Source organism: Eleutherodactylus coqui, chromosome 6, assembly GCF_035609145.1.
Source record: "Eleutherodactylus coqui strain aEleCoq1 chromosome 6, aEleCoq1.hap1, whole genome shotgun sequence".
Classification (NCBI taxonomy): domain Eukaryota; kingdom Metazoa; phylum Chordata; class Amphibia; order Anura; family Eleutherodactylidae; genus Eleutherodactylus; species Eleutherodactylus coqui.
In genome coordinates, this window is record NC_089842.1 from 236550293 (window position 1) to 236577948 (window position 27656).

Consider the following 27656-nt stretch of genomic DNA (forward strand, 5'->3'; position numbering starts at 1 on the left):
TATAAGCGCTATATATGGACTGGTCCATATGTACAGATAACAGTGATATGTATAATGGCTGGCCATGATGCCCGCCCACATACTAATCATTTCCTCCTCTTGCTTGTAGGTTGAGCAGCCTGTCATCTGTCAATGATGGGGCGTCAGAACGAAGGTCTCCGGGGCACCAGCGCCAAAACACGGACTACGGCGAATCAACAGGTAACCACGAAAGATTTCTGCCCCTCCGCTTGGCGCATTAATCATTAAGCCCCTTGATGAGTCGGGACTTATTACTGTTGTTTATCGACTGATTCATAGGCAGTAAATAAAGTCTTTTCCCTATACAGCAATAAGTTGACCTGTCAGATTCGCCAATCAGGACTATAGGAAAGTAGGGTGGGGGCTGTTATGGCAGCCATATTGGTCATCATCCAGCTTTCTCATAAACATATGTGAATATACATTAATGATCATTTGTCCCCAGCTATCTGCTGTCGGTAAGGGCCAAAATGGTCCACCGCTGGTGTAAGTACGCCCTGGCACTCGCACTATTCCACTCGGACCGTACAGCAGAGCTGAGGTCGTCATTTCACTTTTGCTTTTACCTGTGCGTTGCACAACGCTCGTTAATTATCTTGTAATACAAATTGCCGCTCCCTCATGGTTAATCTGCCGCTTGTTTAACCTGTTATGTTATCACCGCCGCTGACAAAGTTTTTCCGCAACCTTGGCAGCGAGACCTCTATCCTGTGCGGAGAGCGGACGGCTGCTCCCCTGTGTGGTCAGTCTAGGAAATGCAAAGACTATATTGTAGTAGTGCGTTTTGTTGGATGTTTTTTTCTTATGTTTTATTATATTTTACAATTCTGCATTTTATTTAATATATTTTATATAATTTTATTAGATGGAAGTTTTATTTTATTGTATTTTTTTAGTTTTATGTTATGATTTTAGTTTTTTTATGTCTTTTATAATTAATGTTTGCATTATAATATATTCTACGGTTTATTATAGTAAGTTAGATACTGTATTAGTATATTTTACATGTGGCCTATATGGTAAGTGGACGGCTGCTCCTCCTGTGTGGTCAGCTTTTTGCAAAGATCACAACTATATTGTAGTTGTCAATTTTATCTATATTTCATTATATTTTACATTTCAGGGTTTGATTTACCACTCCGATCTATGTGTTTTGTATATTTTATAGTTTTATTATAATATAGTCTTTTATTGTAGGTTGTTACAGTTTAATGTTTTAGTTTATTTTGATGTATTTTATAATTACCGTATATACTCGAGTATAAGCCTAGTTTTTCAGCACATTTTCTTTTACGCTGAAAAAGCCCCCCTCGGCTTATACTCGAGTGAAGTAAAAAAAAAAAAAAAAAAAAAAAAAAACCCCCACAATACTCACCACCAAGCCTGCATCTGTGTCCCCCGGCGCGATGGTCTCCCTGGCGGTGCGGCAAGCTGCTTGAGAATTCACCTCGCTGTCCTCTCCCTGCTCAGCTTTGAATTCTCCCACGGTAAGCGCTGTGATTGGATCGAGCGCCAGCCAATCACAGCCAGCGCTCGGTCATTTACAGCCATTCAGTGGATGACATCACTGAATGGCTGTGATTGGCTGGCGCTCAATCCAATTACAGTGCTTACTTACACAGCGCTGACAGTGGGGGAATTCAGAGCCGAACAGGAAGATGACAGCGGGGAGAAATCTAAAGCAGCTTGCTGCACCGCTGGGGAGACTATCATGCCGGGGACACAGAGGCCGGCTGAGAGGTGAGTATTGCATTTTTTCTTTACCTAGTATATACTCGAGTATAGCTAGGCTTATACTCAAGTCAATACGTTTTACCATTTTTTTTGTGGTAAAACTTATTGACTCGGCTTATACTCGGGTCGGCTAATACTCGAGTATATGCGGTAAATGTTTTATAATTATAACTATAATATTTGCATCAAAAATATTTTATATTAATATATTATTTTGCATTGTCATAGTTAACCCTTTGCAATCCAATTTTGGATTCAGAGTTTCCTAGGGGGTTTTCTCTTTCTGCCATTATACAATGGCGCCATCTGCTGGCTAGAGCCAGTACTGCGGTATTGGACATGCTGGGGAGGCCCCCGAGAACAGAGCGGCCAGTAATATACAGTAAGAATACCCTGCCGGACGTCTTCCGACAGCAGAAACTGTGCAGCCTTCAATCTGAATGTCTTTAGACGTTATACAAGTATTAACCCTTTCCAATCCACTGTCTTAGATGTTAGCATTATGTTATAAAAGTACTGCAGCTTTTTGCCATAAAACTAGATGCTGTATTTGTATAGCTTTTTTATTAAAGTGTAACTTTTAAAGTTTTTTAAAACTTGTGGCGCGTGGTAGTGACACATCAGAAGATTTTATTGGTGGCGGTCCAGTTGCTGAACCCCCACTGATCACTAAAATGAATGGGCATATAGGCACTCAGCTGAGCTCTGTGCCCGTTCGGCTGTCACTGTCAGTAGTGTATGGGCTCTATAGGATTTCTATAGTACCCGATCCAAGCAATGATGGAAACGGCTGAATGGGTACAGTGCTCAGATGAATGCTTCTGCCTGTTATTTTTAGTGATTTGTCGGGGTCTCAGTACCCAGACCCCCAATGATCAATACCCCTGTGGCATTTCAGAAGTCTTTTGTTAAGATAGTTACCCTTAAAAGGCTACCGAGACCCCCAGCGATTGCAAGAAGGAGGCAGCTGAAGGCAACTGCCACTTCTCCACCAGCTGAGCGAGGCTCAAGAGAAAGTCTATGAGCTCATCTATAGCTGGCTCGTTCTAGCGATTGGTCGAGGTCTCAGCAACCGGACTCCCAGCAATCAAAACTTTTGAAATGTTCCTGCGACATGTCCGTAGTTATTTTAGAAAGTGCGTTTACGCTTTAAACATATTAACATATTTTTAAAGAATTTTTGTTGGCTTAAATTTTTTATGTCATATTTAAAAAAATATACTAATATCCTGCAGTTCTCACATTGACCACTAGGCCTAATAACAGTCTGACATGTCCTAGACTTTAGAGGAAACTATTCATCAGTCATCTCATTATCATCACAGGCAGGATTGCACTGAAAGGTGACACCTCTATAACACTGGTTCCACCATTCACATTAGGTGATGTCAAGGCTCACCTCCTCCCCCTCCCTGCACTGATCACAGAGTATGCCCTCTGCATTCTCCTATACAAGTCAATGACTAAGCTCCTGTCCATTGTGTGAAAGGCCCATGAGTTCTACTGTAGAGCACATATCTAAATTCTGTGAACTGCAGCTCAGGCAAGATGGCCGCCCCATCATCTTGTACGAACAATAGTACAACTTTTTAAATTTTCTGTTAGTAATTTTTTTTAAACTCTATTTGGTTTTAATTAGTAAAAAAAAGTTATAGGTGACACATCGGCTGTTACAATAAGTGACCGTTCTCCAAAAGTTCTTTCTCTTCTCTTCCTGTATCTGCAGGATTGGTCCAGCGCTGTGTGGTCGTACAGCGGGATCAGAATGGATTTGGTTTCACCGTCAGCGGGGACAGAATTGTCCTTGTCCAGTCAGTACGCCCAGGTGAGCCGCTGTACCTGATGACATTCTGTTAGTCACATGGGTTGTCCATGGAGGTGTTGGAACCTCCGCTTCTGACTCTGTTCCGACACCGGAGCACTTGGCATTGACGCTCTCTGCGCCGGTTACATCGCAGGGGACTGGATGTTCGGTTGATTTCAATAACTAACCCTGCGCCCTTTCTGTCTCTGCATGGGCCGTAACCTTGCCTAATAAAAGGAATAACAAAAATAATTGCGCAACTGTTTCGCAATCATTGTTGCACACTGCGTGCTGACTGAACACTATAAGGGTAGGTTTATGTAACATATAGGGTATGCTTCCACGTGGCGGAAACACTGCGGATCATCCACCAGTAAGTTGTAATTACTGAACTATGATTTTAGTCTAACCAATGACCTGTAAAAACAAAGAATCAAAATCGTAAACCAAAAATACATCTTTGGCATTGCTGTGTCCACAAAAGTCTGATCTATCAAAGTAATGCATTATTTACCCCACACGGTGAACGTCGGCCGAAAAAAAAATTAAAGCCGCCAGAAATGTACTTTTTTAGTCATTCTGTCTCCAAGAAAAATTCAATAAAAAGCGATCAGAAAGTCGTTTGTATTCCAAATTGGTGCCAACACAAATTACAGGACGCCCTGCAAGAAATGGGCCCTCGCTCAACTATGTGGACAGAAAAAAAAAGTTATTGCGCGCAGAAGATGGCGGCAGAAAAAAACTACAGCTACGTAAATGGATAAAGGAGATGCAATTTTTTTTAAATTAAAAAAAAAAAAAACTTGGTCAATAAGGGGTTAAATAACTTGAAAATGACACGTGCGGCTATTATTCAGTGTTACCAGTGGAATCAGCAGGTTTTAATTTTACAGAAACTTTTCAATTACTTCCGGTTATGAAAATTGTTTTAAAAATTAGTTGCACAGTGTAATCCTTCGGTCTTCACACAACCAATGGCTTACACAGCCGTAAAAATCCTCGTTTGCTCCTTTGGTTTAATCGTTTGGTTTAATTAGCGCTCCTTCAGTCGTTCTCATCACTTATACAGCGAATGTGAAAGACTGAACTACTTTTGTTTGAATCAGCCAACGATGTATCCGCCTGTCTAAACGGGCTGCCGAGAGCCAACGAGCTAGCAGTGACATCACTTGTTTGCCCGCTTGCTCAAACGATAATCAGCTCGTTTAAAAGGACCTTAAGTGGTTAAGATGAGCCGAGCATCCGATCCCTTACGATGGAGCGCGTCTGTATCACAAGCAGAGGGACGGACATCACGGATCTAAGTAAGGTCATGTGTGAGACTGTCGGCCACAACTCGCCTCCACGTGGACCAACAGTCCTTATGAAAACTCACACATGTGAATAGCCCAACAGGCTATAAGTGTCCTTGTGGGCCGTAAGGTTTTTGCCTCCTTGGGCAGTCCTTTTTATTATTTTTTTTATTATATGTGCATATTTATCTCATATATACTATGTAGTATTTTTAGTTGTTTTTCTATAACATGGATATAAGCGTAGGGTTGGCCCTACTTTTGGCTATCTGAACGATCAGTAATGTTGTGATGCTCGGACTGTGCTTGACACAAGTATCTTTCATGGTCCCATAATGAGCGTTATTGAGCTGCTTTGCATATAACAGGTCACATGACATTATATTCGATAATGATAGCTGTTCTATTAAATGCACATCAACTTTAAATACCAATGGTCAACCATTGTGACTACATTTCCCGGTCAAGTCGGACCCCCCGGAATTTATGTGGTCCCTAATATCATCTATGGTTCCTGAAATAGGCTCGTGTGTGTGTGTGTGTGTGTGTGTGTGTGTATGTGTATGTATGTGTGTGTGTGTGTGTATGTATGTATGTATGTATGTGTGTGTGTGTGTGTATGTATGTATGTATGTATGTATGTATGTATGTATGTGTGTGTATAGATAGATATAGATATATATAAAATATATTAGAGATGAGCGAACGTACTCGGATAAGCACTACTCGTCCGAGTAATGTGCTTTATCCGAGTATTGCTGTGCTCGTCTTGAAAGATTCGGGGAGCGCCGCGGAGCGGGGAGCTGCAGGGGAGAGCCGGGAGGAACGGAGGGGAGATCTTTCTCTCCCGCCCGCTCTCCCCTGCTCCCCGCCGCAACTCACCTGTCAGTAGCGGCGCTCCCCGAATCTTTCAAGACGAGCACAGCGATACTCGGATAAAGCACATTACTCGGACGAGTAGTGCTTATCCGAGTACGTTCGCTCATCTCTAATATATATATATATATATATATATATATACATACATACATACATACATACATACATACATACATACATACATACATACATGGACCTAAGCAGTAGCTGAGTTTTAAAGGAATCGTAGGGAATGCTTTCAGAAACAGCGCCACTCTTATTCATAGGCCATGTCTGGTACTGCTGCTCACTACCATTAACTTGAGCAACAATCCCAGAAATGGCCATACAACCATTTGAAACATAAAAATCACCCCAAGACCTACATTTGGGGCTCTATTACTTCGTGTCAATGATGCATCTTCTGACCAGTATAAACTTTTCAATTGTGATTTCCTTTCCTCTGTTTCAGGTGGCGCAGCCATGCGGGCGGGAGTACAGGAGGGCGACCGTATTGTGAAGGTCAGTCTAGAATGGGTATTGACGGCCTCACCGTACTACATCCCCTATCATGTAATCTCCATGGAAATTGTGCTTCCGTCTGGTGTATCTAACCCTATTATAGCCGAGCATACAGTATGCTAATGTATCTAAGCTTATGTGTGATACAGTCCACTTAGCTGGTGTATCAAAAGCCTTTCATGTCCAATACGGTCATTGTATTTCAGCTATCTTCCATTTCTCTGCAGGTTAATGGCACCTTGGTTGCCAACAGCTCTCACATTGAGGTGGTGAAGCTCATAAAGTGTGAGTATTAATTATGAACCCCAATCTTTTTGGACTAATTTGGGTACATAAAGGGGTTCTGCTAAGAGCACAACTTCTGTTCGTACACCCTGTTGGGTGTATGAACATTAAAGAGGGAGGTCCACCGAGAAGCCACAAGCTTCCGTTTTAGCAGACTATAGAATGGCCATTCTTGTGTAATACTACATTTGCCCTGCAGTGGCCGCTATAGAGAAAATGTGTCAGCTTCCTCCAGCCAATCGGCTGATTGCTGACTATGCCAGGAGTAGGACCCGAGCTGATTTCTTGTTCACCCTGGCCACACATTCATAAAGGGGTTGTACAAGTTAAGAAATTTTGTCATCAAACAGACCTGGGGCATCTGTAGGGTTCTTCCAGTACAAGCAATAAGCCCAGTGTACTACCCCTTCCCATTGACAGAACAGCACAACAATTGTGTGCTCATATAAAATAGTGCTTTCCTCGCTCTGATTGGCTGCGAGGTATCACCTGACTGTGAGATCTGGTCTCCCTTTAACCGATTCTCTGATCTGTTTTGCACCAGCTGGAACATATGTTGCGCTCACGCTCCTCGGTTCTCCTCCGCCTTCCTCTACAATGTCTGCCTACGATCTTAGCTCTTCAGCCTCCCCCAGGAATTTGTCTTCTCCGGTGCCGCCACCTCCTCCCTTGCCACCTCCCCAGCGTATCACAGGACCTAAACCACTACAGGTAATGACGGGCAGATTCGTGGTAAGACTTGGCGGGCTTTTGGAAATTCAAAAATTCTAATTAGTAGAAGTTTGGAGTTTTTGGGTTGTTTCTACATATTCGTGCCTATTGATGAGCTAAAGCCATGTAATAGTGGCACCAAACAACATGGTGGCATAGTGGCACCAACAATAGTGGCACCAAACAAAAGATTTTATTGATACCACTTGTTTTTTGTTGTGTTTTCTTCTTCTTCTTCTTCACGCTTGGGTTTGATTTGCTCAGGATCCTGAGGTTCAGAAGCACGCAACCCAGATCCTACGCAACATGCTGAAGCAAGAAGAGACGGAGCTGCAGGTAAAGGGGAAGAACAATGTTCTCATCATGCCCCCCTAGACCTCTTCTGATGTTCCCTATGATCCTATTTGCCTTGGCAGCAGCTGCCTGACACTGGTTGCACCAGTTAAGCTTACAGTTAACTGAAATCCCCCAGTCCTTTCCCATGTCAGTGTTCCCCAGTGGTCTCCCATTTAGTGTGTAATGATGACATGTATTTCCTCTGCCGGTGTGCAGAACCTTACATTTATCAGTGTTAAACCTCATTTGCCACTTTGCTGCCCTCAACTTATCCAGATCTTCTTGCAACCGCCTTGCGTCCTCTCTTGTGTTAATTTCTTTACATAGTGATACTGTTATATAACTGCCTAGAATGAGACACAGATACTCCAGTCACCGTTACTGATGGTGATCACACAGCACCCGTCACACAGTTATAATAGAGGAGATCACAGCTCATCCTCCTGATAGTATAATCTGTAGCTTACTTAGTTTAATTATCATTACTTTCTATATTCACCTGTCCCCCCAGCAGGCAAAAATGGTATAGCCTTAACTAATGCTGTGCTGATGCATCATGGGATAGATGTGAAACTGAAAGTAAAGAAATCTTACTATCAAGATGGTGACTGATGAGCATCAGACAGGGGGCTGTACTGCAGGGAAGTGACTGCAATACACAGAGGAAATCTCCATGATGTGACAGGCAATCAGGGGAAAGAGGCGGGATGGAAAAAAGCATTTTTACTGGACATTTTTACTAACCACCTCCTACTATGTCTCCAAATCTGAGCATGGACATTTCTGTGAATTAATTTAAAAAAAAATTGCTTTATTTACATCTTATTTAAATAGGATGATTCGGTGCTCTGCTCGATCATTTAGGGGAGAGTTCAGGGTGTCGCACCTTAAAGGAAACCATGATGGCAGTCATGTTGGACTACATTACCCCCAAAAATGTCTGCCAGGCTGTAGGGCGCCAGGAACCAAGCCCATACTAACCTATTGCTGGAGTTCATGAGCTACAACCCTTGGTTCCCAAACTAAGGGAGTCTGAGGGTCAGGACTCCTAATGGAAATTTGGGAGATTTTTGACTATTTTCTTCTTCCATTGGTTTTAACCCCTTGAGTGGCGGGTTTCCTACCACCCTGTCGTGCCCACCAGGGCAGGTTTTTTAAAATGGTCTAATCATTGAATTTCAACTAATTTTGCAGTTGCGTCTCAAGAGCCATAACTTTTTCATTTTTCCATTGACACGGCCATGTGAGGGCTTGTTTTTTGTGGGACAAGTTGTGATTTTTTTAAACAGGGGGGAGGAAAAAAAGAAATGGGGAAAAAAGAAAAAAAGGGGCCATGTCATTAAGGGGTTAAATAATGTATTAACTTCCTTCTCTGGGTCATAACGACACATGGATACCACATGTGTGATTGTGTTTTTGATTTTTTTTACAACGTAAAGGGAGACAAGTGTTTTTATAATTTTTTTAAATAATTTTTTACCTTTTTTTTTTTTTTAAATTTTTTTTTTTTGTCCCTTTAGGGGACTTCCACAGGGACCCATCAGGACCCCTGAACACATTCCAGGGGTCCGATGGTGACAGCCCTTTACATGCTGCAGTGACAGCCCTTTACATGCTGCAGTCACATAGACTGCAGCATGTAAGGGGTTAACACAGCAGAGATCGGAGGTTTTCTCTGATCTCTCTCTGCTGTAAGAGCTGGTACCTAGCTGTCCTCTGACAGCCAAGCACTAGCTCTCCCTGCCACAGAGACCCTCGGCTTGCTTCTGACAAGCCGATGGTCTCTATGGCAACCTGTAAACAAACCAGTGCATGAGATTGCCGGCATATCGGCAATATCTTCTGCTGGTTTTTCAAAGCCCTTGCTTTGTTCTCTGTGGGACTGTGCAGGCAGAGCACACTGTCACAGCTTGTGGCATTGTGCTCTGCAGCTCCCATAGTGATACATAGCCCGGAAATCTTCCGGGCTATGTTGCTATGAGCAGTGGAGCTCGTCCCGGAAAATTTCCGGGCGTGCCACTCAAGGGGTTAAAGGAAACCATGATGGCAGTCATGTTGGACTACATTACCCCAAAAAATGTCTGCCAGGCTGTAGGGCGCCAGGAACCAAGCCCATACTAACCTATTGCTGGAGTTCATGAGCTACAACCCTTGGTTCCCACACTAAGGGAGTCTGAGGGTCAGGACTCCTAATGGAAATTTGGGATATTTTTGACTATTTTCTTCTTCCATTGGTTTCAGTGGAGCCTTGCTATGTACATCATGCCAAGTGTTGCACTGTTTAACAGATTGCTTGTATCATTAGAGTGGCATCTTAGTGTTTCCAGCATTGGCCTGGTGGACTTTGTGCTCCTCAAGGAACATTCTTCTGAGGATCCAAAAGGGACTTAAGTTGATGTATTTTTTGAGAGAACCCAAAAATGCACTAAGCCCTGATTATGGGGTCTGGACCTCATGGGTTCTGTGGTGGCTGGGCCATGAACCCGGGCCCCTCTAAAGGCTTCTCTGCTGGTGAACCACTTGACTTGGAATTACAAGATTTAGCTAATGGTATATTGCTTTAATACAATGACTAGATGACGTTCCCGTGGGACCCCCTCGGTATCCTTAAAGAGGCATTTGTATCTCAGAAATTACTAGGATATGCCATCGCTTTATGATTGGTGGGAGTCTAACCCCTTGGTTCTCCACCGATCCTGAGAATGACGGGCCGCGGTGCTGAAAACTGTTACTTCGACACTCTCCTCTTCGTAACACAACTGTAGGGAACGCATCCGGTCCCATTCACTTAAAGCTATGCCGCAGTTCCCTGCATAGAAGTTGCGGGGCGCCACTGTGCAATAAGAGAGTCTAGATCTCAGGATCGGTGGTAGGTTGGATCACCACCAGTCATAAACTTATGGCATATCCGTCAACCCGCTCCATCTCCTCTGGAGCAGACTAGTCTAGTCACAGCTTGGCATACTATATCCCAGCACAGCAGAGACAACAACTATTCACCTTTCGGGATGTATTCTCTATTATTTCCAGGCTCTTTGTGAAGTTTATAACCGAACCCCAAACCCCAGCCTGCAGGAGCAGATAGAGGGCGCTAGAAGGAGAGTCCATCAGCTGCAACTTAAGATTCGCCAGGAAACCGCTGGGCCTGGAGTAAGTATAACCCCATCCCAGCTCTGTCCTGTGCGTGCGCACGCACTCACGCACGCACTCACGCACGCACTCACGCACACACTCACGCACACACTCACGCACACACTCACGTCGTTTACTACTGATATGAGGCCAACATATCCAATGAAGTAAACCTTTTGCTGTGAAATTAAAGTAAGAGATGATTTGACTATGCAGAAAAAATACAGCCCTCTTGGGTAGACCACATCGTCTTGTTCTCCGATGCAAGTATGTAGAGGTTACTTTCTGAGCCAACTCTAGAACAGGCAACATACAGTAGTCCATGACAGAGGCAGGTGAGGTAGATAGTCCGTGTATGTGTGTATGTGTGTGTGTGTGTGTGTAATTAATATATATATATATATATAATATGTGTGTGTGTGTATAATATCTATATTACACACACACATAGAGGAGGTAGGTTCTCCTTAGTGGATATATACCTTTAGGGCAGGTAGATTCTCCTCAGTATATATGTATGTATGTATGTGTGTGTATATGTGTATGTATGTATGTGTGTGTGTGTGTGTGTGTATATATATAATATAATATAAATATATAATTACACACACACACACACATAGAGGAGGTAGGTTCTCCTCGGTGGATATACACCTTTAGGGCAAGTAGATTCTCCTCAGTATATATGTATGTACTTGCATACAGAGGAGAATCTACCTCCTAATATATATATTTCTGATAATTAAGCTGATCGTATTTTTTTTCTTTTCCAGGACCTTCTGCGATCATACAGCGACTGCAGCTATAAGTTAGTAGACGGTAAGCTGACAGATGGCTTTCTTAGCAACCGTATCAATAAAGCCTTAGCTTGCTCTCCGTGGAGCACAATGTCGCTGATGTGCTGTCCAGGGAAATGTGATTGGTTTAATGCAAACAGACTGAAAAAAAAAAGTACACTGGTGGGGGCGCTGTTGCATTGGCCTTTACGGAAAGGATTTGTTACTGTGGGTGATGGAAAGTGGTACTGCCGATGGCAGAGGTGACTGTAGTTCTCCAGTGTTGGAAGGGAGCAGCAGCCAGAAATGGTGGCCTCTCCTCATTTTAATCAACATATCTGTTTTATAGGCCGCATGTCTGGGGAGTCACAAGATGGTGACAGTGGCCTCGATTCTGGCACTGAAAGGATCCCATCAATTAGCGAGGTAAGCAAGGCCATGGTTCAACGGGACTAAGAAAAGCCTCACAGTCATGCCATCGGGTCATAGCAGAGAGTTTATATATTCCTTATTGCTTTACTGCTTTGTATGCACTTAATAAATACAGTAAAAGCCCGTTAATCTCACATCTGATGATCTGCCGCTTATAATTAACTCGTGTGGGACAAGAACGGTCTCAAAAGTAGTCCCATGCTGTAGTGCTGGGCATTGTATGGGCCACGTAAATACAGTTTGTAGCGTTTATGCCAGCTTTTATTGCAAATGCTTCATTTTATTTCCCTGAAAATCCAGTATTTGTAGTCTTCATGGGCGGGTCCACCAAGAAGCTCTGTGGCCCCGCCTCTGAGGAGCTAAATACAGCTGATGGTTTGGAATTTCTATTTATGTGGCAACCTTGTCAGTACATAAGATGCTGGACCTTATTTATGGTCTATTTCATACTTGCTACTTGTGGGTGCATCATTTGATGTTTTATACTATTTACTCCAGCGCTGCTTCTTGCACACTAGTAAACAGCCAGTGAACTAGTCCAGGGGTGTGGATCTCCAGAAGGAAGCTGCTGTGTGTGGGGTAGAGTGGGTCCTCATTGCCTCCCACCTGTAGCCATATTATGTTGTATTTGTGAATAGACCTGTCTGACCTATAATTTGGATCGAGAGGTGTTGCCATCATCTTAGCTGTAGTCCCGGTCTCCTTCGCTAATAATGCTTCTTTTTTTCCCAGTATTCCATAAACAGGAACTCCATCTTGTCTGATTTTGGGTTAGATGGCTCTCATACCTCTCCGGTCATCCCTACAAGGATCTTCCAGCACCGGCGGCAGGGCTCTGATACGGCATTACTGCAGGAACAGGTACAGAGCTCTTACCTATTCTACCTTATGTATCCATTAGCCGGTGGTCACTAATGTGTATCTGGGATGACACTACTTGCGTTTTGCAGATGGACAGCGCTCGACCTGCGATCATAGGCCCAGAAGAGGACTATGACCACGGCTATGACATCTCTGAGGTAATGTTTGGACCTTATACTCTGTCATCCTCTATTTCATACGGAAGAGAGAGAATAATATTGTATTACAGAAGGATTTAGAGGAGGTAGAGTCTTTTTAAGCGGTTATCTGGTTGTAAACTATTGATGGCCTATCCTTAGGGTCCTGTTCTCTGTTCCTATTGTAGTGGTGAGGCTTGGTATTACAGGTAAATGGGAGATTTTTCTGTAATACCAAGCCTGGCCACTGCAGTGAGAACGGAGCTTTTTGCTTCCTGTAGAAATCAAGTCTGTGTATAAGCACACTGTTCCAGATCACATCTGATCAGCGGGACGTCTGGTTGACTAATGCCCACCAATCTAGTGTTAATGGCCTTTCCTGAGGATAGGCCATCAATAATTTAGAAGCGGACCCCCCCTTTTTAAGTTTAATTACATATTAACTGTTAAAAATTTACTTTAGCAACTAATGTCAGACAGCTGCTGCAAAAGCAAATCAAGTCATTAGATGCTAGCATCCTGGTTTCATTCCACATGCCAAAATATGCTTATAAGAGCTGGCTTTCTATGAAAATGGCTTCTACTATGTGTGTGAGACATGGAACAGTGGGGTGGGGGAAGATTGTAACTACCCCCCCCCCCCCCTTCCTGCGCCTCTAGATGTTGGGCCACTAAAGGAACACTTGGTAAAACGAATACTGTGTTATCCCTAGTGCAGGGCCTGTTGGTTGGTACAGGACACAGGGGTTATAAGGAAACCAGTGACTGGATCTGTGCCATGTACTATTGCCAAGCCCAGTACTGGGCACAACTGAGTATAACACGTTTGCCCTGTGTCCCCTTTAAGAATACCAGTCTGCTCTCCTGACGTGTCTGTTTTAGTAAATATTTGCACCCCCCCCCCCCCCCCCATATAATTCCAACTCTGGAGCATTTTTCTTAGAACTTTCTGTTGTGCCGTCCCTCTGTTACTCCTCCTGGAAATGTATGTATAATTTGACGGCTTGGCATTAAAATTCCCTCTTGTTAATAAGGTTTGTGCCTACACAATCTGACTGGCAGTGCCCAGCTGTATAGGGACGTACCCTATTGGGGGTGAATGATAGATTTTAACGCTAATTCCCTTTTTCATTCTTCTTCCTGCAGTGTGATGGTTTGTTCCAAGACCTGGACAAACTAAAGGCTCGGCCGGCCCACATGGGGGTGTTCTTGAGGTACATCTTCTCCCAAGCGGATCCCAATCCTCTGGTGAGACTCCTCTTTTGATTGTCGGTAGATCGAATGGCTGACATGTTTTAGCTCATTAATAAAGTAATTCTGCTTTCACATTAAAGCGTTTTCCAGTGTGATGTAAATAAAGTTCAGTCACTGATTTAAAAAAAAAAAAAAAAAAGTTTTTGGACCTTTCTAACCTTCTTTGTGTTTAAACTCCTCACTATTTTCAAGATCTCTGATTGCTGTCAGTGAATGAAAACATTCTTGTTGCCATTCACATGGCTTTGAAGCTGTCCTAATAACCGCTCAACGCTTCTTTAAATGTATCCGTACTCTCTTGAGTATCAAGCTCTGTGTACTGATGAGTAGGACATGATCAGGATGGGTTTTAATCATCTGCATCATAATAACCTATCTATTCACTGATGGCAAGCAGAATACTGGATAATGGTGAGGAATAGAAAAAGTCTATTAGAAATTAGCAGAATGTCTAAACCAATGAATAAAGGGTAAATTTTGTTTTTGAAAGCCTTTTGACATGTTCTGGGGAGTCGGGCCCCACCAATCGCTAGAACGAAGCAGCTGTAGCGCTGTAACTACTAGAAAGTATATGATTCTGTCTTCAGCTAGTGAGCAGTAACCCCACTGAATCTGCGATCGGTGGGGGTCTCTGCACTCGGGCCACCAGTAATCAAAACTCTTGACCCTATGACCTCAAAAGTTTTTCAAAGCATAGTTAGACTTTTAAATGGGTTGTCCCACTTGTAGCTGTTTTGCTGCAGGAAGCAGACAGCGCCATACATTGCACAGTGGCCCGAGTTGGTACTGTAGGCTGAGTCCTGTTGAAAGTAAATGGGACTGAATTACCGTCCTGTGCTACTGCACAATGTACAGTGCTGTCTGCCTGCTGCCGCAACGTGGCTAGAAGTGGGGCAACCTCTTTTAAGCGTTACTTTCATGAAAAGCCCCTCTAAGCTGTTACTTCCAGCAGCCTATTTTTTTTATTTAACCCCTTAATGACGCGGCCCTTTTTTTTTTCCCATTTTCGTTTTTTCCTCCCCCATTAAAAAAAAACAAAAAAAAAAACGTAACTCCTTTATTTATCCATCGACGTCGCTGTATGAGGGCTTGTTTTTGCGTGACAAGTTGTAGTTTTCAATGGTGCTATTTAAAGTACCATATAATGTACTGAAAAAGCGGCATTTAAAGGGCTATTAGCCGCTATCGGCCGCATGGCCGCTAGCAGCTATTGCCCATGGGTGTCAGCTGTAATAAACAGCTGACGCCCGCACTGTATGAAGAGAGGTTAAAGGTTATTGTCTAGTTTAGTTTAAAACACATTTCTTAAAGGGGTTTCCAAGATTTGTTTCTTTAAGTGGGCAGTTATGGGTACTCTGAAGCTCATGCAGTGATGATGACATCATGTTCATCGCTCAGGTGGCCACTGCATCCAATCACAGGCCAGTGATTTGCTGCAGCAGTCACCTGAATCATAAACAGTACTATATAGCTGAAGGAGCTTCTGGGACCAGAGCCGCTGGGGGTGAAGTGACTGCTCTCCAGCTGCAAGACGTTTTAAAGTTTTGGGGGGATTTTTTTTCCCCTTTCATTTTTACTCATATCTGCACAGATAAAAAGCTTTGACAACCCCTTTAAATATATTCCCTATAAAGGAATGCTGAGTTTCAGGGATGTCTTCCCTTCAGTTGTTTCATCCGTTAGTCAGAGTGTGGGGGCCTTCTGAACTTGGCTGAATTATGTGCACGTCTATAGCTTTCTTTATTTTGGCAGAATGAAGTTTGTCCTTTCATGCGGAATTGGGTTGCGTTGATCCAGAGGAAGCCAAAGCAGATCGTCAATATAGTCTGAAAGGGGAAAACCTCCTTCCCAGTTTCACACCTGTCAGCCCATAAGAATCTAAATGGGGCCTTCAGTTTAAACAAATGAAGTTTATTCATTGTAAAGTGAAAAGTTCTCCAGTTTTCTTTTCTGTACCAATTCCTTGTGGCTTTCAAGATCTCTGCTTGCTGAAGTGAAATGGAAATTTTCATTCATTTCTTCCAGAGGGTAACAATCTGTCCTTGTCATGTGGTAATCACATAGGAGCATGACTCTTAGGCCGGTTTCACACGGGCGACAAAACCGTGCGATTTTACGGTGATGCAATAGAGCGACAAAATGCAAGTGAAGTCCATGCTTTTCAATGGTTTCCTTAACATTAGTGATGTGATTAGTGTCTTCTGTAACGAGCTGTGCACACGTGTGATCATTACAGATGCTATGGAGGTAAGCCACGCTGGTTCTCATTCAATAACTACTAGCAGAGATGGGTGTCTGGTGTGGCTTATGTCCCTAGTCGTGTTTCAAGACTCTGTAATTGGTCAGATATTGACCTACAGAGTAGCCACCTATAGGTGGCACCAGAGAGAAGGAGGAGAGCTAATTTACATACTTCTTCCCAGGAAGCATTGCCTGTAAGACTGCCTACACCAGCTGGATCTCCACAAGTGTAACGAACACTAAGAGCAGAAATCTTGAAAATTACAAGGAATGAAATCACACAAAGTACATTAGAAGATAACTGTTGAATCTGATGAATAAGTGGTGCTTGCCATAAGTGTAATGACTAATTATAGCGTATCTGACCCACATAATAGGCCTCTCATTAGCCAAGCCAGGATCCTACTGCACACTGATGAGGGGCAAACACCCAGAAACAGCTGTCTGTGTATGGAATCTGGCTTGGCTTTTAATTTCTAGTCATTGTTACAAGGCTTGTATAAAGAGTCTAACATTGATTTGCAGTAATGCTACGTTCCAGTAGGTGGCACTGTAGAGGTATTGTTCCATGTCCCTTAGTTGTATTTTATAATCACTAATGATGGCGTCTCTGTTCTCGCCGTCAGTAAATTTACTTGCTTCGGACTCTTGCAGCTGTTCTATCTATGTGCTGAAGTTTGCCAGCAGCTCAGCCCTCGGGACGCCTGCTCGCTGGGGAAGGACGTGTGGAACATTTTCTTGGATAAGAGTGCGGTAAGTGACGGCGGAGGAATTATTATATGTGATGCATCTGTGGGGGTCAGACGTGGAGATGTGCTATATGGGGTCAGCCGGTACCCTGACCTATAATTCAGTGCTTTTACATAACCCGCTATGCAGTAGGACCAGTTCCAGTCTCTCCGCTTCTGTAGGGACTCCTTTTTTCAGCAACTTTTTCTCAACATTTTCAAGATCTCTGCTTGCTGCCACTGAACAGTAATGTTCTGTATTCAGACATTGAAGCCCTGATGATGTGCTGTTTGTAGAGATAAAGGTTTCTACAATTACACCAAGTCTCGACAATCCTCTGCCAGCTTAAAGGGGTTTTCTGCCCTTACTTCAGCTGATGACCTGGGCTCTGAATAGGTCACCAGTAGTTGACAGACGGGGTCCTGCCGCTCCAGACCGCTGTCCATCAGCTGGTCGTCCAGCCCGTAGTTCAGGCTGGAAGTCAGCGGACAGAGGAGGAAGTGGGGGCATCGGCTTCACGCTCATTCAAATAAATGGGGGCACAGCACTTCTCTTCTACTTCCTGCCCAGAACAGGAAGTCCGTAAGCAGAGCAGGAAGTGGGAGTGGCAGAGCAGTGACACCGATGCCTGCACTTCCTGTCCACTGATGATGACAACCGGCCCGCTGCACTGAACAGCGGGCCGAATGATAAGCTGATGGATGGGGGTCACCTCCCACGCGTCCATCAACTATTGATAACCTATCCAGAGGATAGGTCATCAGTCGAAAAAAGGGCAGAAACACCCTTTGAGAGAGGGGCTTTCTGATACCAAACATAGTTTAGAAAAGTTTGTTCCTCAGAATTATTACTCTCCTTCACCCCAAAGGACCCCCCAGGACCCTAAGCTGCTGTTAAAAAGGGGTTGCTCAACTCCTAGCTCTACTGTTGCAAGAAGCAGACAGCTCTGTATGTGGTTCAGTGGTCCGGGTTGGTACTGCAAGCTAAATCCTATTCACTTCAATAGGAGTCAGTGTACAGTACCAACCTGGGCCACTATGCAATATACGGAGCAGCCTGCTTCCTGCAGCAAAAGAGCTGGACGTGGACAACCCCTTAAAGCTTTATCTATATAAACTGTCACTATGATATGGGACTGGTTTTGTGTATATAACTACACGAACGCTCAAGGTGAGTGACAACAGGTGAGGCCTGGTTCTCACATTTTATGTCTGGTCCTAGACCGACGCGTTCCACGCTGCTTGCATGCAGTCCATGATCTGGCTTGTTGTTGTCTTTCAGCCTCTCAGAGTGAAGATTCCTGAGAACCTCCTGGCTGAAATTGGTGAGTGATTGGTTGTAAATCAGACCGAAATAGGGGAGATCCCACGGACACTAAGTAGTGCTGGCAATTTTCCAGCCAGCCACTAGGAGGAGCTAGAGGCACATGCTTTTATTGAGCCACTGACTGTATAAAGCTGTATGTAGCGAGCGCCATCTTGTGGTCACTGCAGGTAGCAGCCATGTAAAGAGATGCACTATGCTGCCTGGCACTGCTGTGGGGGCATTATTTACTAGGGGCACTCTCCTACTCCTGTTCTAAAGCTTCATGCAGCAAGTAAAGGAGTAACCCTTCCCCCAAATCTGGGGTCAAAGATACGCAGGAGCCAACGTACAAATAGCACCAGACAACCTGCAGTGCTTATACATACTATATACAGTAACACTGTTGTTAAACAGAACAGGCTGGGGTGGGTGATTCATGCCCCAAATGGACGGGTGAGGGGATAGATGGGATGGTGCGAGGTTTTTGCTATGAAGTCCTCTCTATTCTGTGTCCCCCTATGGATAGGACTTGGATTGTATCTACTGCCTGATAAACTTTCCTCCCCTCCCCCTTCTCTCTCAGACTCCTGTCTACGTGGTTCTGAAGACGTCCGGAGTGCGCTGAGCGAGGCACAAGACGCCATGTTACCGGAAATACAGGAGCAGATACAAGACTACAGGTGATGATGTAACAATATGGTGCAAAGACAGCAAATCCTAGGAACAAGGTCTGTGCAGACACTGAATAAGCAGGGCATACTGGAAGAGTTCAGCTCTGAAGTTTACAGAATAGTGAGTGCAGCTCTGGAGTATAATACAGGATGTAACTCAGGAGCAGTACAGGATAAGTAATGTATGTACACAGTGACTCCACCAGCAGAATAGTGAGTGCAGCTCTGCAGTATAATACAGGATGTAACTCAGGATCAGTACAGGATAAGTAATGTATGTACACAGTGACTCCACCAGCAGAATAGTGAGTGCAGCTCTGCAGTATAATACAGGATGTAACTCAGGATCAGTACAGGATAAGTAATGTATGTACACAGTGACTCCACCAGCAGAATAGTGAGTGCAGCTCTGGAGTATAATACAGGATGTAACTCAGGATCAGTACAGGATAAGTAATGTATGTATACAGTGACTCCACCAGCAGAATAGTGAGTGCAGCTCTGGAGTATAATACAGGATGTAACTCAGGAGCAGTACAGGATAAGTAATGTATGTACACAGTGACTCCAGCAGCAGAATAGTGAGTGCAGCTCTGGAGTATAATACAGGATGTAACTCAGGATCAGTACAGGATAAGTAATGTATGTACACAGTGACTCCACCAGCAGAATAGTGAGTGCAGCTCTGCAGTATAATACAGGATGTAACTCAGGAGCAGTACAGGATAAGTAATGTCTGTACACAGTAACTCCACCAGCAGAATAGTGAGTGCAGCTCTGGAGTATAATACAGGATGTAACTCAGGATCAGTACAGGATAAGTAATGTATGTATACAGTGACTCCACCAGCAGAATAGTGAGTGCAGCTCTGGAGTATAATACAGGATGTAACTCAGGAGCAGTACAGGATAAGTAATGTATGTACACAGTGACTCCACCAGCAGAATAGTGAGTGCAGCTCTGCAGTATAATACAGGATGTAACTCAGGAGCAGTACAGGATAAGTAATGTATGTACACAGTGACTCCACCAGCAGAATAGTGAGTGCAGCTCTGGAGTATAATACAGAATGCAATTCTGGATGACCGGTGGACCCAGTAGCTATTTTTTGTGTCCGCTGACTGTACCCATGTGGTATTGCAGTCCTCTACATGTGTAGACTGGTCACTTTGCGGTGATGAGGACCTCCCAGTACTTTGTGATTTTGCTCAATTTGCAGTATTCTTCTTCACAGGACCAAGCGAACTATGGGCCTGGGCAGTCTTTATGGAGAAAATGACCTGCTGGACCTTGAAATTGACCCTCAGCGAGAGCGTCAGGTGGCTGCTAAGCAGATCGCACAGCTGGGGGAGATCCTGTAAGTGCTGCAACCTGGCAGACCAGTGTCCTCCTTTTGTAGTTTGTGTGGTTTCTGTCCATTAAGCCTCCTACCCACTTGCGTTTTTTTAACGCTGCGTTAACACTGTATTTTTTTTTTTTTATAATGCAAATGTCAATGTTTTTAACATTCGAAAGTCCCATTGACACTGACAAGTGGGTAGGAGCCCTTAGAGTTCCTCCACCGCGTGCGGCTGGGCCTTCACCAATATATGAGAGAAGAGGCCATAGTATGAACCTGCTCCTCCTGGAATACTCTGCTGGGGGCCATGCTCCTTCCATGTCTTCTCCCACACACAACTCTGTCCTCCCTAACCTAATCACATGAATAGACAGGCTATTATTTTGTGCCCAGCTTGTCTTCCCTAAAAAAAACCCCAAAAAACTTCTGTTAGTACCTGGAAACTGTCAGCAAGCAGGTTGGCTGCTGGTGACAGATCTTCATATTCTTTGTCTCCTCAGTGCTGTGATTGTACAATTTGGGCCTTCAAGTGCTTCCCTCGGTTTGTCATGTTTTAACAAGGTGTATTTAGGAGACCCCACAGCTCATTCTTATAAGACTAGTAAGCTCTGTCAACAGCAGCGCAAGTGAAACTGCCGAAAAAAAGGTGGTTTCCCTATTATAGGGTTCCTGACATGTATGCGGGACAGCTGTATAGTCAGCGTTACGCTAATCCGATTTTCTCTGTAAATGGAAAGACCTGCATGATTCTCCTGCTTACTGCCTTTTGCGGTTTGCTTTTCAAGCTTGGAAGTACTAAGGAGGTAAGGGGTTATCTGTACATTATAGTCATGTGACAAACTAAAATCTGTCATCTGTGGTTGGGGGGGACACACCAATACCTTGGTATAGCTGCTGCCACTGGGAGGCGGACACCAAGCACAGAAGAGTCATAGTCCCTCCCACCAGCTATGCCCCTTCTGCAGGGAATGAGGTAAGTTGGTTTGTGTCCGTCGGAGGCAGACCGCCTGCTCTGCGGGGCTTCTCTTAAGTTTTTATTTTTACTTTTTCCCCTTTTAGGTTGGGAATGCAGGGCTACTAGTTCACCCCATCCCCCATGTGAGGGAGAGGAGAGTGGCCCTAACCTCTCTGTGGCCTGCCCTACCTCCAGAAGAAAAGGAGTCGCAGACGAGCCCCAACTCCTCTATGGCCCACCAGCTATAGGGTCCAACCTAATATGGTCAGCTCCCAGCCGGAGCGCCCCCTCTGTCACCAAGGGGAAGCGAGTCGGAGGTGGAACCCTGTTGGACTCTTGGGGTATGTTCACATCGCTGCAGAATTTTCTGCCTCTAAAAACCGCGCCAAAGTCCACAAGGATCTATCCGTATGCGGGTCCATGGCCAAAACAGAGTCAGGAAAGGTGTGGCTTTTGGTGCAGGATTTGGAGGCGGAAGTCCTCTGTGTGAACATACGCTTACTATCCAGATCCAGCTCCTTATTTCAGAAAGTATCCCAGGCTAGGCAAATATGGAATCTTCCTCCCCTCCTATTCTTGCTCCCTCTGGAACTACTTACCTCCTCTCAACCTTGGTCCGGAACGCTCTCCCCCTTCTTCCCAGCTCATGATGCTCACCAATAATTTCCATTGGAGGAATCATTGCCCGGGAGCCGGACACGGTGTTGGTCATGATGGCAAATGCAGCGATCAGGCCGCCATATCTTCATACCTGCTGAAGAAGTAGATGCATCACTGCTGGACTCGGCATTTGACATGATCCTGTAGTGCATGGACATGTATGGTGGCCTCACTACCCCTCCACTGGTGGAATAAGAATATTACTGCTAAACTCTGTATTGGACATAATAGAGGGACTACAAGTCTCAGGCTGCCTTGTAACTCCTTTATACAGACTACTCACATAGTTGTTAGACTTTGTATCTGACATGATCAGGCGGGGAGTACAAGCATAGGCTGCCACGTTCCCCCTCCAAAGGAGAAGTAAATGCATGACTGCTAGACTCTTCTTATGACGTAGTGCTTGCAGGTATCCACCAGTCACATAAGGCCTTCATACTATGGGTATCTGTATTACTGCTAGACTCTATGTAGGACATGGTTGCTAGTATCAGGCGGTCACTTTACATCCACCATCTCTGTATTACTGTGAGGCGCTGTACCTGACATGGTCTACAGTACTACCTTCCATAGGACGAATCTAGCTGATTACTTTCCAGTGGACCTTCCTCCCCAAGGAGAATCTGATCCATCCTGACCAATGCTCGTCAATACAGATCCTCCAGAATTCCCCCCTCGTGCTCCTCATCCTGCAACTCATAGTCTTCCCTCTACCATTCATGCACTACATCTCTCCGTTGCCCTTTCCTTGCTTGGGTCAGTTGAAGAACTCTAGAGTAATGGCCTACCCAGGCAATCCAAGAAGGACCAGTGACACCAGGGTCACATCAGAGTTGTCCAGCATCCTGCGGCAGATTGCGTCCCACATGGCGGCTCTCTTGGCCTGTTGTGTTCCAGGACTGGACAACTAGATGGCCAACCTCTACATTCAAGATCAGACCAGCTAGATGGTGAGCTCTTCTCCTCTTGAGGAGTAGGAAGTCCTTGTTATGGTTGATTCTACCATAATCGTGGCTTGCCTCGTTCACTAGCAAAGGGGAACTAAAATTGTACTTTTGCTTCTTTCTTCTTTTCTGCCTGTTCTTCAGCCTTCTTGAAGGTTGAGTTGTGTCCTTCTCTTATTCCTCTCTGATATCTAGTATCCTCTGCAATGCATGGCCCATACTGTAGGTACCTCCTAGCCTACGTTTTTTCTTGCGACCTTACACACATAATCTCCCCCACCCCACCTAAATTTGTTTTATCTTTTTCCATAATTTGATTTTTGGCAATGCGTAACCGCTGAAGGCCAAGTCGTCACCTTCTTTGGTAGATGCCGTTCTATTAGAACGATGGCACTCTTTGTCAATTGACTAGGGCTTCGGCCATCATGGCGATAAGAACACTTCCAAAACTTCACATTTTTTTCTAAGTTCTGCATTTCTTCCTGGTCACATAGGTCAGCAGGTACCAGTATACTGCCTGTACTCGCCTTCTTTTACCCACCCCTTGGGAAGTACTTTGGAATGTCCTAAGTTCTTGCTGTGTCCCTCAATGGCATATGAGAAATGAGGATTTTTGTTACTTCCCTTAAAATCCATTTCTTGTCTTGTTCATTGGGGGGGGGGGGGGGGGCAGCACTCACCCAATAATTATTTTTCATGGACCCTGTTGTCTTTCCAGAAGGGATCCTCAGTCTTTTCTGAATCTTACATGCACCGTCGGTTTCTTATTTCAGACTGTATTTGATGTCCTGTGTTAATTTGTGTTTTTCCTACCGCTTAGGTAGAAAATAGCTCAGTGCCTGTAGGTAAGGTTTACCTGGAGGAACGAACGCTCTTTAGTGCTTGGTGTCTACATTGCCTCCCTCATCTCAATCCACCACCCAGTCTGCATCCCCCGTTCTACTAACGAAATCAGACTGAGTGCCTCTTTAATTCAAACCTCTCATTCCCGCCTCTAAGACTTCTCCAGAGCAGGACTGGTCCTCTGGAACGCACTACCCCAAAATATCCAAGCTATCCAGGACTCGCACAACTTTAGGCGTGCTCTAAAAACGCACCTCTACAGGGAGGCATACCACATTCCCTAAACCAAACCCCTCTGTACTCCACCTGATAACATGCTCCCTGACCTACTGACTGCAACTCCTGCTAGCCACCATCAACCGCCCCCGCAGTCATACTGATTTAGCCACCACACGGCTTAAGTCTGACCATTGTCTATGTGTATAGCATCCCTCACTCTCCACCCCGCCATACCCTGCACATCTCCAGCCCCTTTACCTTCTGTATCACCCCATTATCTGTAGTGTGCAAGCTTGCTGGAGCAGGACCCTCACCCCTATTGTTTCCATCAACTGATTACTATGTGTAACCACAGTTTATGTATTTTTGTACTTTTGTCTTTCCGTATCCCCGTTTTTGTAAGCGCTGCGGAATATGTTGGTGCTATATAAATAAAGATTATAATTATTATTAGTGTCGCCTCCTAGTGGCGGCAGCTATACCCAAGGTCTTGCTGTGTCCCCCAATGAATGAAACAAGAAATGGATTTCACAGTAAGGGTGCTTTGAGACAGAAGAATATTGTTAAAAAAAAAAATCATTAAAACGCGCGAATGTGAAAGACGGAACGATTTCTCGTTTGACCGAACCAACGATGTATCTGCCGGCATACAATTTCGTACATCATTCGATAAATTGGCTCGTCTAAAAGTACTTGGGTAACAACAATCCTGTTATTTGCAAACTCATGTTTTCTTATTTCTGTTATCAGGTCAAAATATGAAGAGGAGAGAAGGTGAGTCCTCGATTAGATTAAATTGTAAGTCTCAACCCCAAAATATCAAACTTCAGTTATTCAGCATTTCCAGATTTGAGTGGAGTAAGGCCCCAGTAATGACAGCCGAGGAGGTAGTCACAGCCCCGCCCTTTAAAAAAAGAAACTCCATTTTTATCTGAAATATTGATGTACACGACCTTCTGCCCTCCTGTAGCTCCCCTATGGCCTTTGCACTAAGCACCTATATGAATCATGCTGGAATCACTTCCCGGGAGTTTCGCCCTGTCAGCATCTCGGAGAAGATCATTCCTGACAAAGACAAGTGGCTCCCCTTCTTCCCCAAAACTAAAAAGGTAAGCGGGTGAAATACAGACCGATACCTGTATTTAGATTTTCTGGACCATCAAATGCCTGGAAGTAGGGAAATCCGAGAGGTTAAAAAATGTGCATGTTTAGAGAAGTCAATGCAAGTATTGTTTGTACTCATGTAATTGTTTTTGTAGCATTTTAGAACATCTTTATATATATATATATATATATATATATCTACAGAACAGTTTACCAACATATTCCATAATAACATTTAACGCACCTCTGGGTGGTGGCCTTACGTCGTACGTCCTTGACATTTTTTTTTTCCGGCACCAAAGAACATCCTAGTTCAGCAATGTTCCCAGTGGTGCGCTAATCCAAACCTACTGTAGATGGGTTGGATATAACTTGGTGGACTTCTCTTGAATATGCAAAACCCGACACGAGCGATGAACACAAGCAATCATTTTGCACCACCTAGAAGTCAATGGAGAGTTGCCCAAAATTGTCATGTGACACTAAACATCCCTTGACTTCTATGGGATGTTGTCATGTCTCCGTATTGGTGGAAATGGTCATGTCGATGGGATTTATGGGTCCGACAGTCCTGAACCTGTAATGTATGGCACCCAGGGGTAAGACCACAGGATCGGTCCTCAATCCTGCACTTGTGCAAGATGGAGCACGAATCGCACCCTGTATGGCCTAGGATGCCCTAACACACTTTGCTGCCACCACTGACTATTCTGACTGGTAGGTCAGCCATCTCGGTGTTTTCCAGTGGACACACAATAACCACACTTCGAGGTTATGGATCACTTAAACCGAGGATGATTAAATAAAGTTTAAAGCTTTATTCCAAAAAGAGTTAGCAGTGCTTGGGTAAAAAATACACAAAAGGAGAAATTTGTAAAAGGTCTAAATATCTACAAATACAAACAGTATGAAAATAAAAATGAATGAAGGAATTGAAAATACCAGTCTATGAAGTTGTTGCAAACAGTGGTGGGCAAGGAGCATGTGGAACGGGGTTCGGTCCTACATTTAGATGCAACTCCTGACAATGTGGAAGAAGACCACCTTTTAGTTTTAAAGTCCATTGGGGTCCAACCTCCGGCATCGTCCTCATGACATTAAAGGCTTGCTAAGTAGACTCAGAGATCTTCAGGAAGGAAACCCAATTTAACATTTCAGCCATATTTCCCTAGGAGGCCCTCTATTAGGGAAGCTATGGCCGCCATGTTTTAGATCATGAATTTACTGTGGACGCCAAACATGATATGCGACAGACGGTTATCTGGTACACTCATGGTTTCGATAATATAATTGTTGTTGAGCTGGGACCTCCAAATGACCTACAATCCCTCTTAGTTTATTTTTTTCATTGTCCCATCTTAGTGGAGGGAAATCGCAGTCAGCAAGTCTGGAGGATGTGTATTGGAGGAGCAGTGAGACAATCTCCTGTTAATGGCTAATTTCGTTATCACAATAATATAGGGCTTCTATGCTAGTCCCAGTATAATTTCACCACAGTGTCCTATAAGTTTCCTGCACGAGTGGCACCATGTCGGATGTAGCAATTCTTGATAGGCCAGTGATGTTGCCTCTCTTGCCACATTGAATGGTGACATTTGTTATTATAATGGGTATCAAAAAGAGTGGGTTAAAATAGCCAGTAGGGATATTAAAATGGGCCTTTAGCGGACTTCATGGAAACCTCTTAAACTCATGCTATGCGTCTGTGCAAGTGTAGTCTACGCACCGTTCATTTGAGTTGCCACTCGCTTGTCTACTGGTTCTGTTATCGGCCCATTTGCTTGCTTCTGCACCATGCACAGAGGACAGCAGTCTCTGGGAGCTCCTCGACCATGTGGTGGTGCAAAGTTCTCCTTGTAGAAGGATCTTGAGCACATGAATTGCACTCTAATAACCTGCAGGAAAGTCATCTTGGTCTTCCACATAAGTCATTGTTGACCCCCTTGGATTTTCTCCCCCCCCACAGAACAGCAATGTCAAAAAGGAAAAGGACCGAGAATCTGCAGATGACAAGAAACGGAACCCAATTCTTAAATACATTGGAAAACCCAAAAGTTCCTCTCAAAGCAGTAAGTATGGAAGAATAGAGATAGAAGAGTGGAGCCATCTACTGGAGGGGGGTTTTAATTACTGTCCACCCTGTAGTACCTGAGTGGGGTTTTCCAGGCAAGTACTATTGATGAACTACCTATAGGTAATCACTGGGGACCCGCTGTTCGGGATCCCCGGTGCTCACCGATCACCTGCCCAGTGCAGCAAGGATGTTATCATCAAGGATGGGAGCAGAAGTGCCGTAGCAGGCTTCGTTCTCATTGAAATCAATGCGGCGCGGAAGCAACTATTACACTTGCGGAAGCAACTATTACACTTGCGGAAGCAACTATTGGATGCGGAAGTGTTTGGGAATGTAATAGCTGCTTCAGCTCCCATTAATTTCAATGGAAATGAGCCAGCTTAGGGCACTTGCCCTCTCGACCCCTATGATGTACG

General features: G+C 44.3%; 1 protein-coding gene across 5 annotated transcripts in view; it reads left to right on the forward strand.

Annotated features, from left to right (window-relative positions):
- The window catches only part of ARHGEF11 (Rho guanine nucleotide exchange factor 11), a 122724-nt gene that overhangs the window by 64001 nt on the left and 31067 nt on the right, over positions 1 to 27656 (forward strand). For all 5 annotated transcript variants that reach the window (XM_066609157.1, XM_066609153.1, XM_066609156.1 and 2 more), the window contains 19 exons: positions 110 to 201; positions 3482 to 3580; positions 6182 to 6231; positions 6459 to 6516; positions 7061 to 7227; positions 7492 to 7563; positions 10594 to 10713; positions 11469 to 11514; positions 11821 to 11897; positions 12636 to 12764; positions 12854 to 12922; positions 14048 to 14149; positions 17051 to 17149; positions 18407 to 18449; positions 19014 to 19110; positions 20337 to 20459; positions 24813 to 24836; positions 25033 to 25171; positions 27133 to 27235. In XM_066609157.1, coding sequence (XP_066465254.1) covers positions 110 to 201; positions 3482 to 3580; positions 6182 to 6231; positions 6459 to 6516; positions 7061 to 7227; positions 7492 to 7563; positions 10594 to 10713; positions 11469 to 11514; positions 11821 to 11897; positions 12636 to 12764; positions 12854 to 12922; positions 14048 to 14149; positions 17051 to 17149; positions 18407 to 18449; positions 19014 to 19110; positions 20337 to 20459; positions 24813 to 24836; positions 25033 to 25171; positions 27133 to 27235 — 1709 coding nt within the window. The remainder of the gene's footprint in view (positions 1 to 109; positions 202 to 3481; positions 3581 to 6181; positions 6232 to 6458; positions 6517 to 7060; positions 7228 to 7491; positions 7564 to 10593; positions 10714 to 11468; positions 11515 to 11820; positions 11898 to 12635; positions 12765 to 12853; positions 12923 to 14047; positions 14150 to 17050; positions 17150 to 18406; positions 18450 to 19013; positions 19111 to 20336; positions 20460 to 24812; positions 24837 to 25032; positions 25172 to 27132; positions 27236 to 27656) is intronic.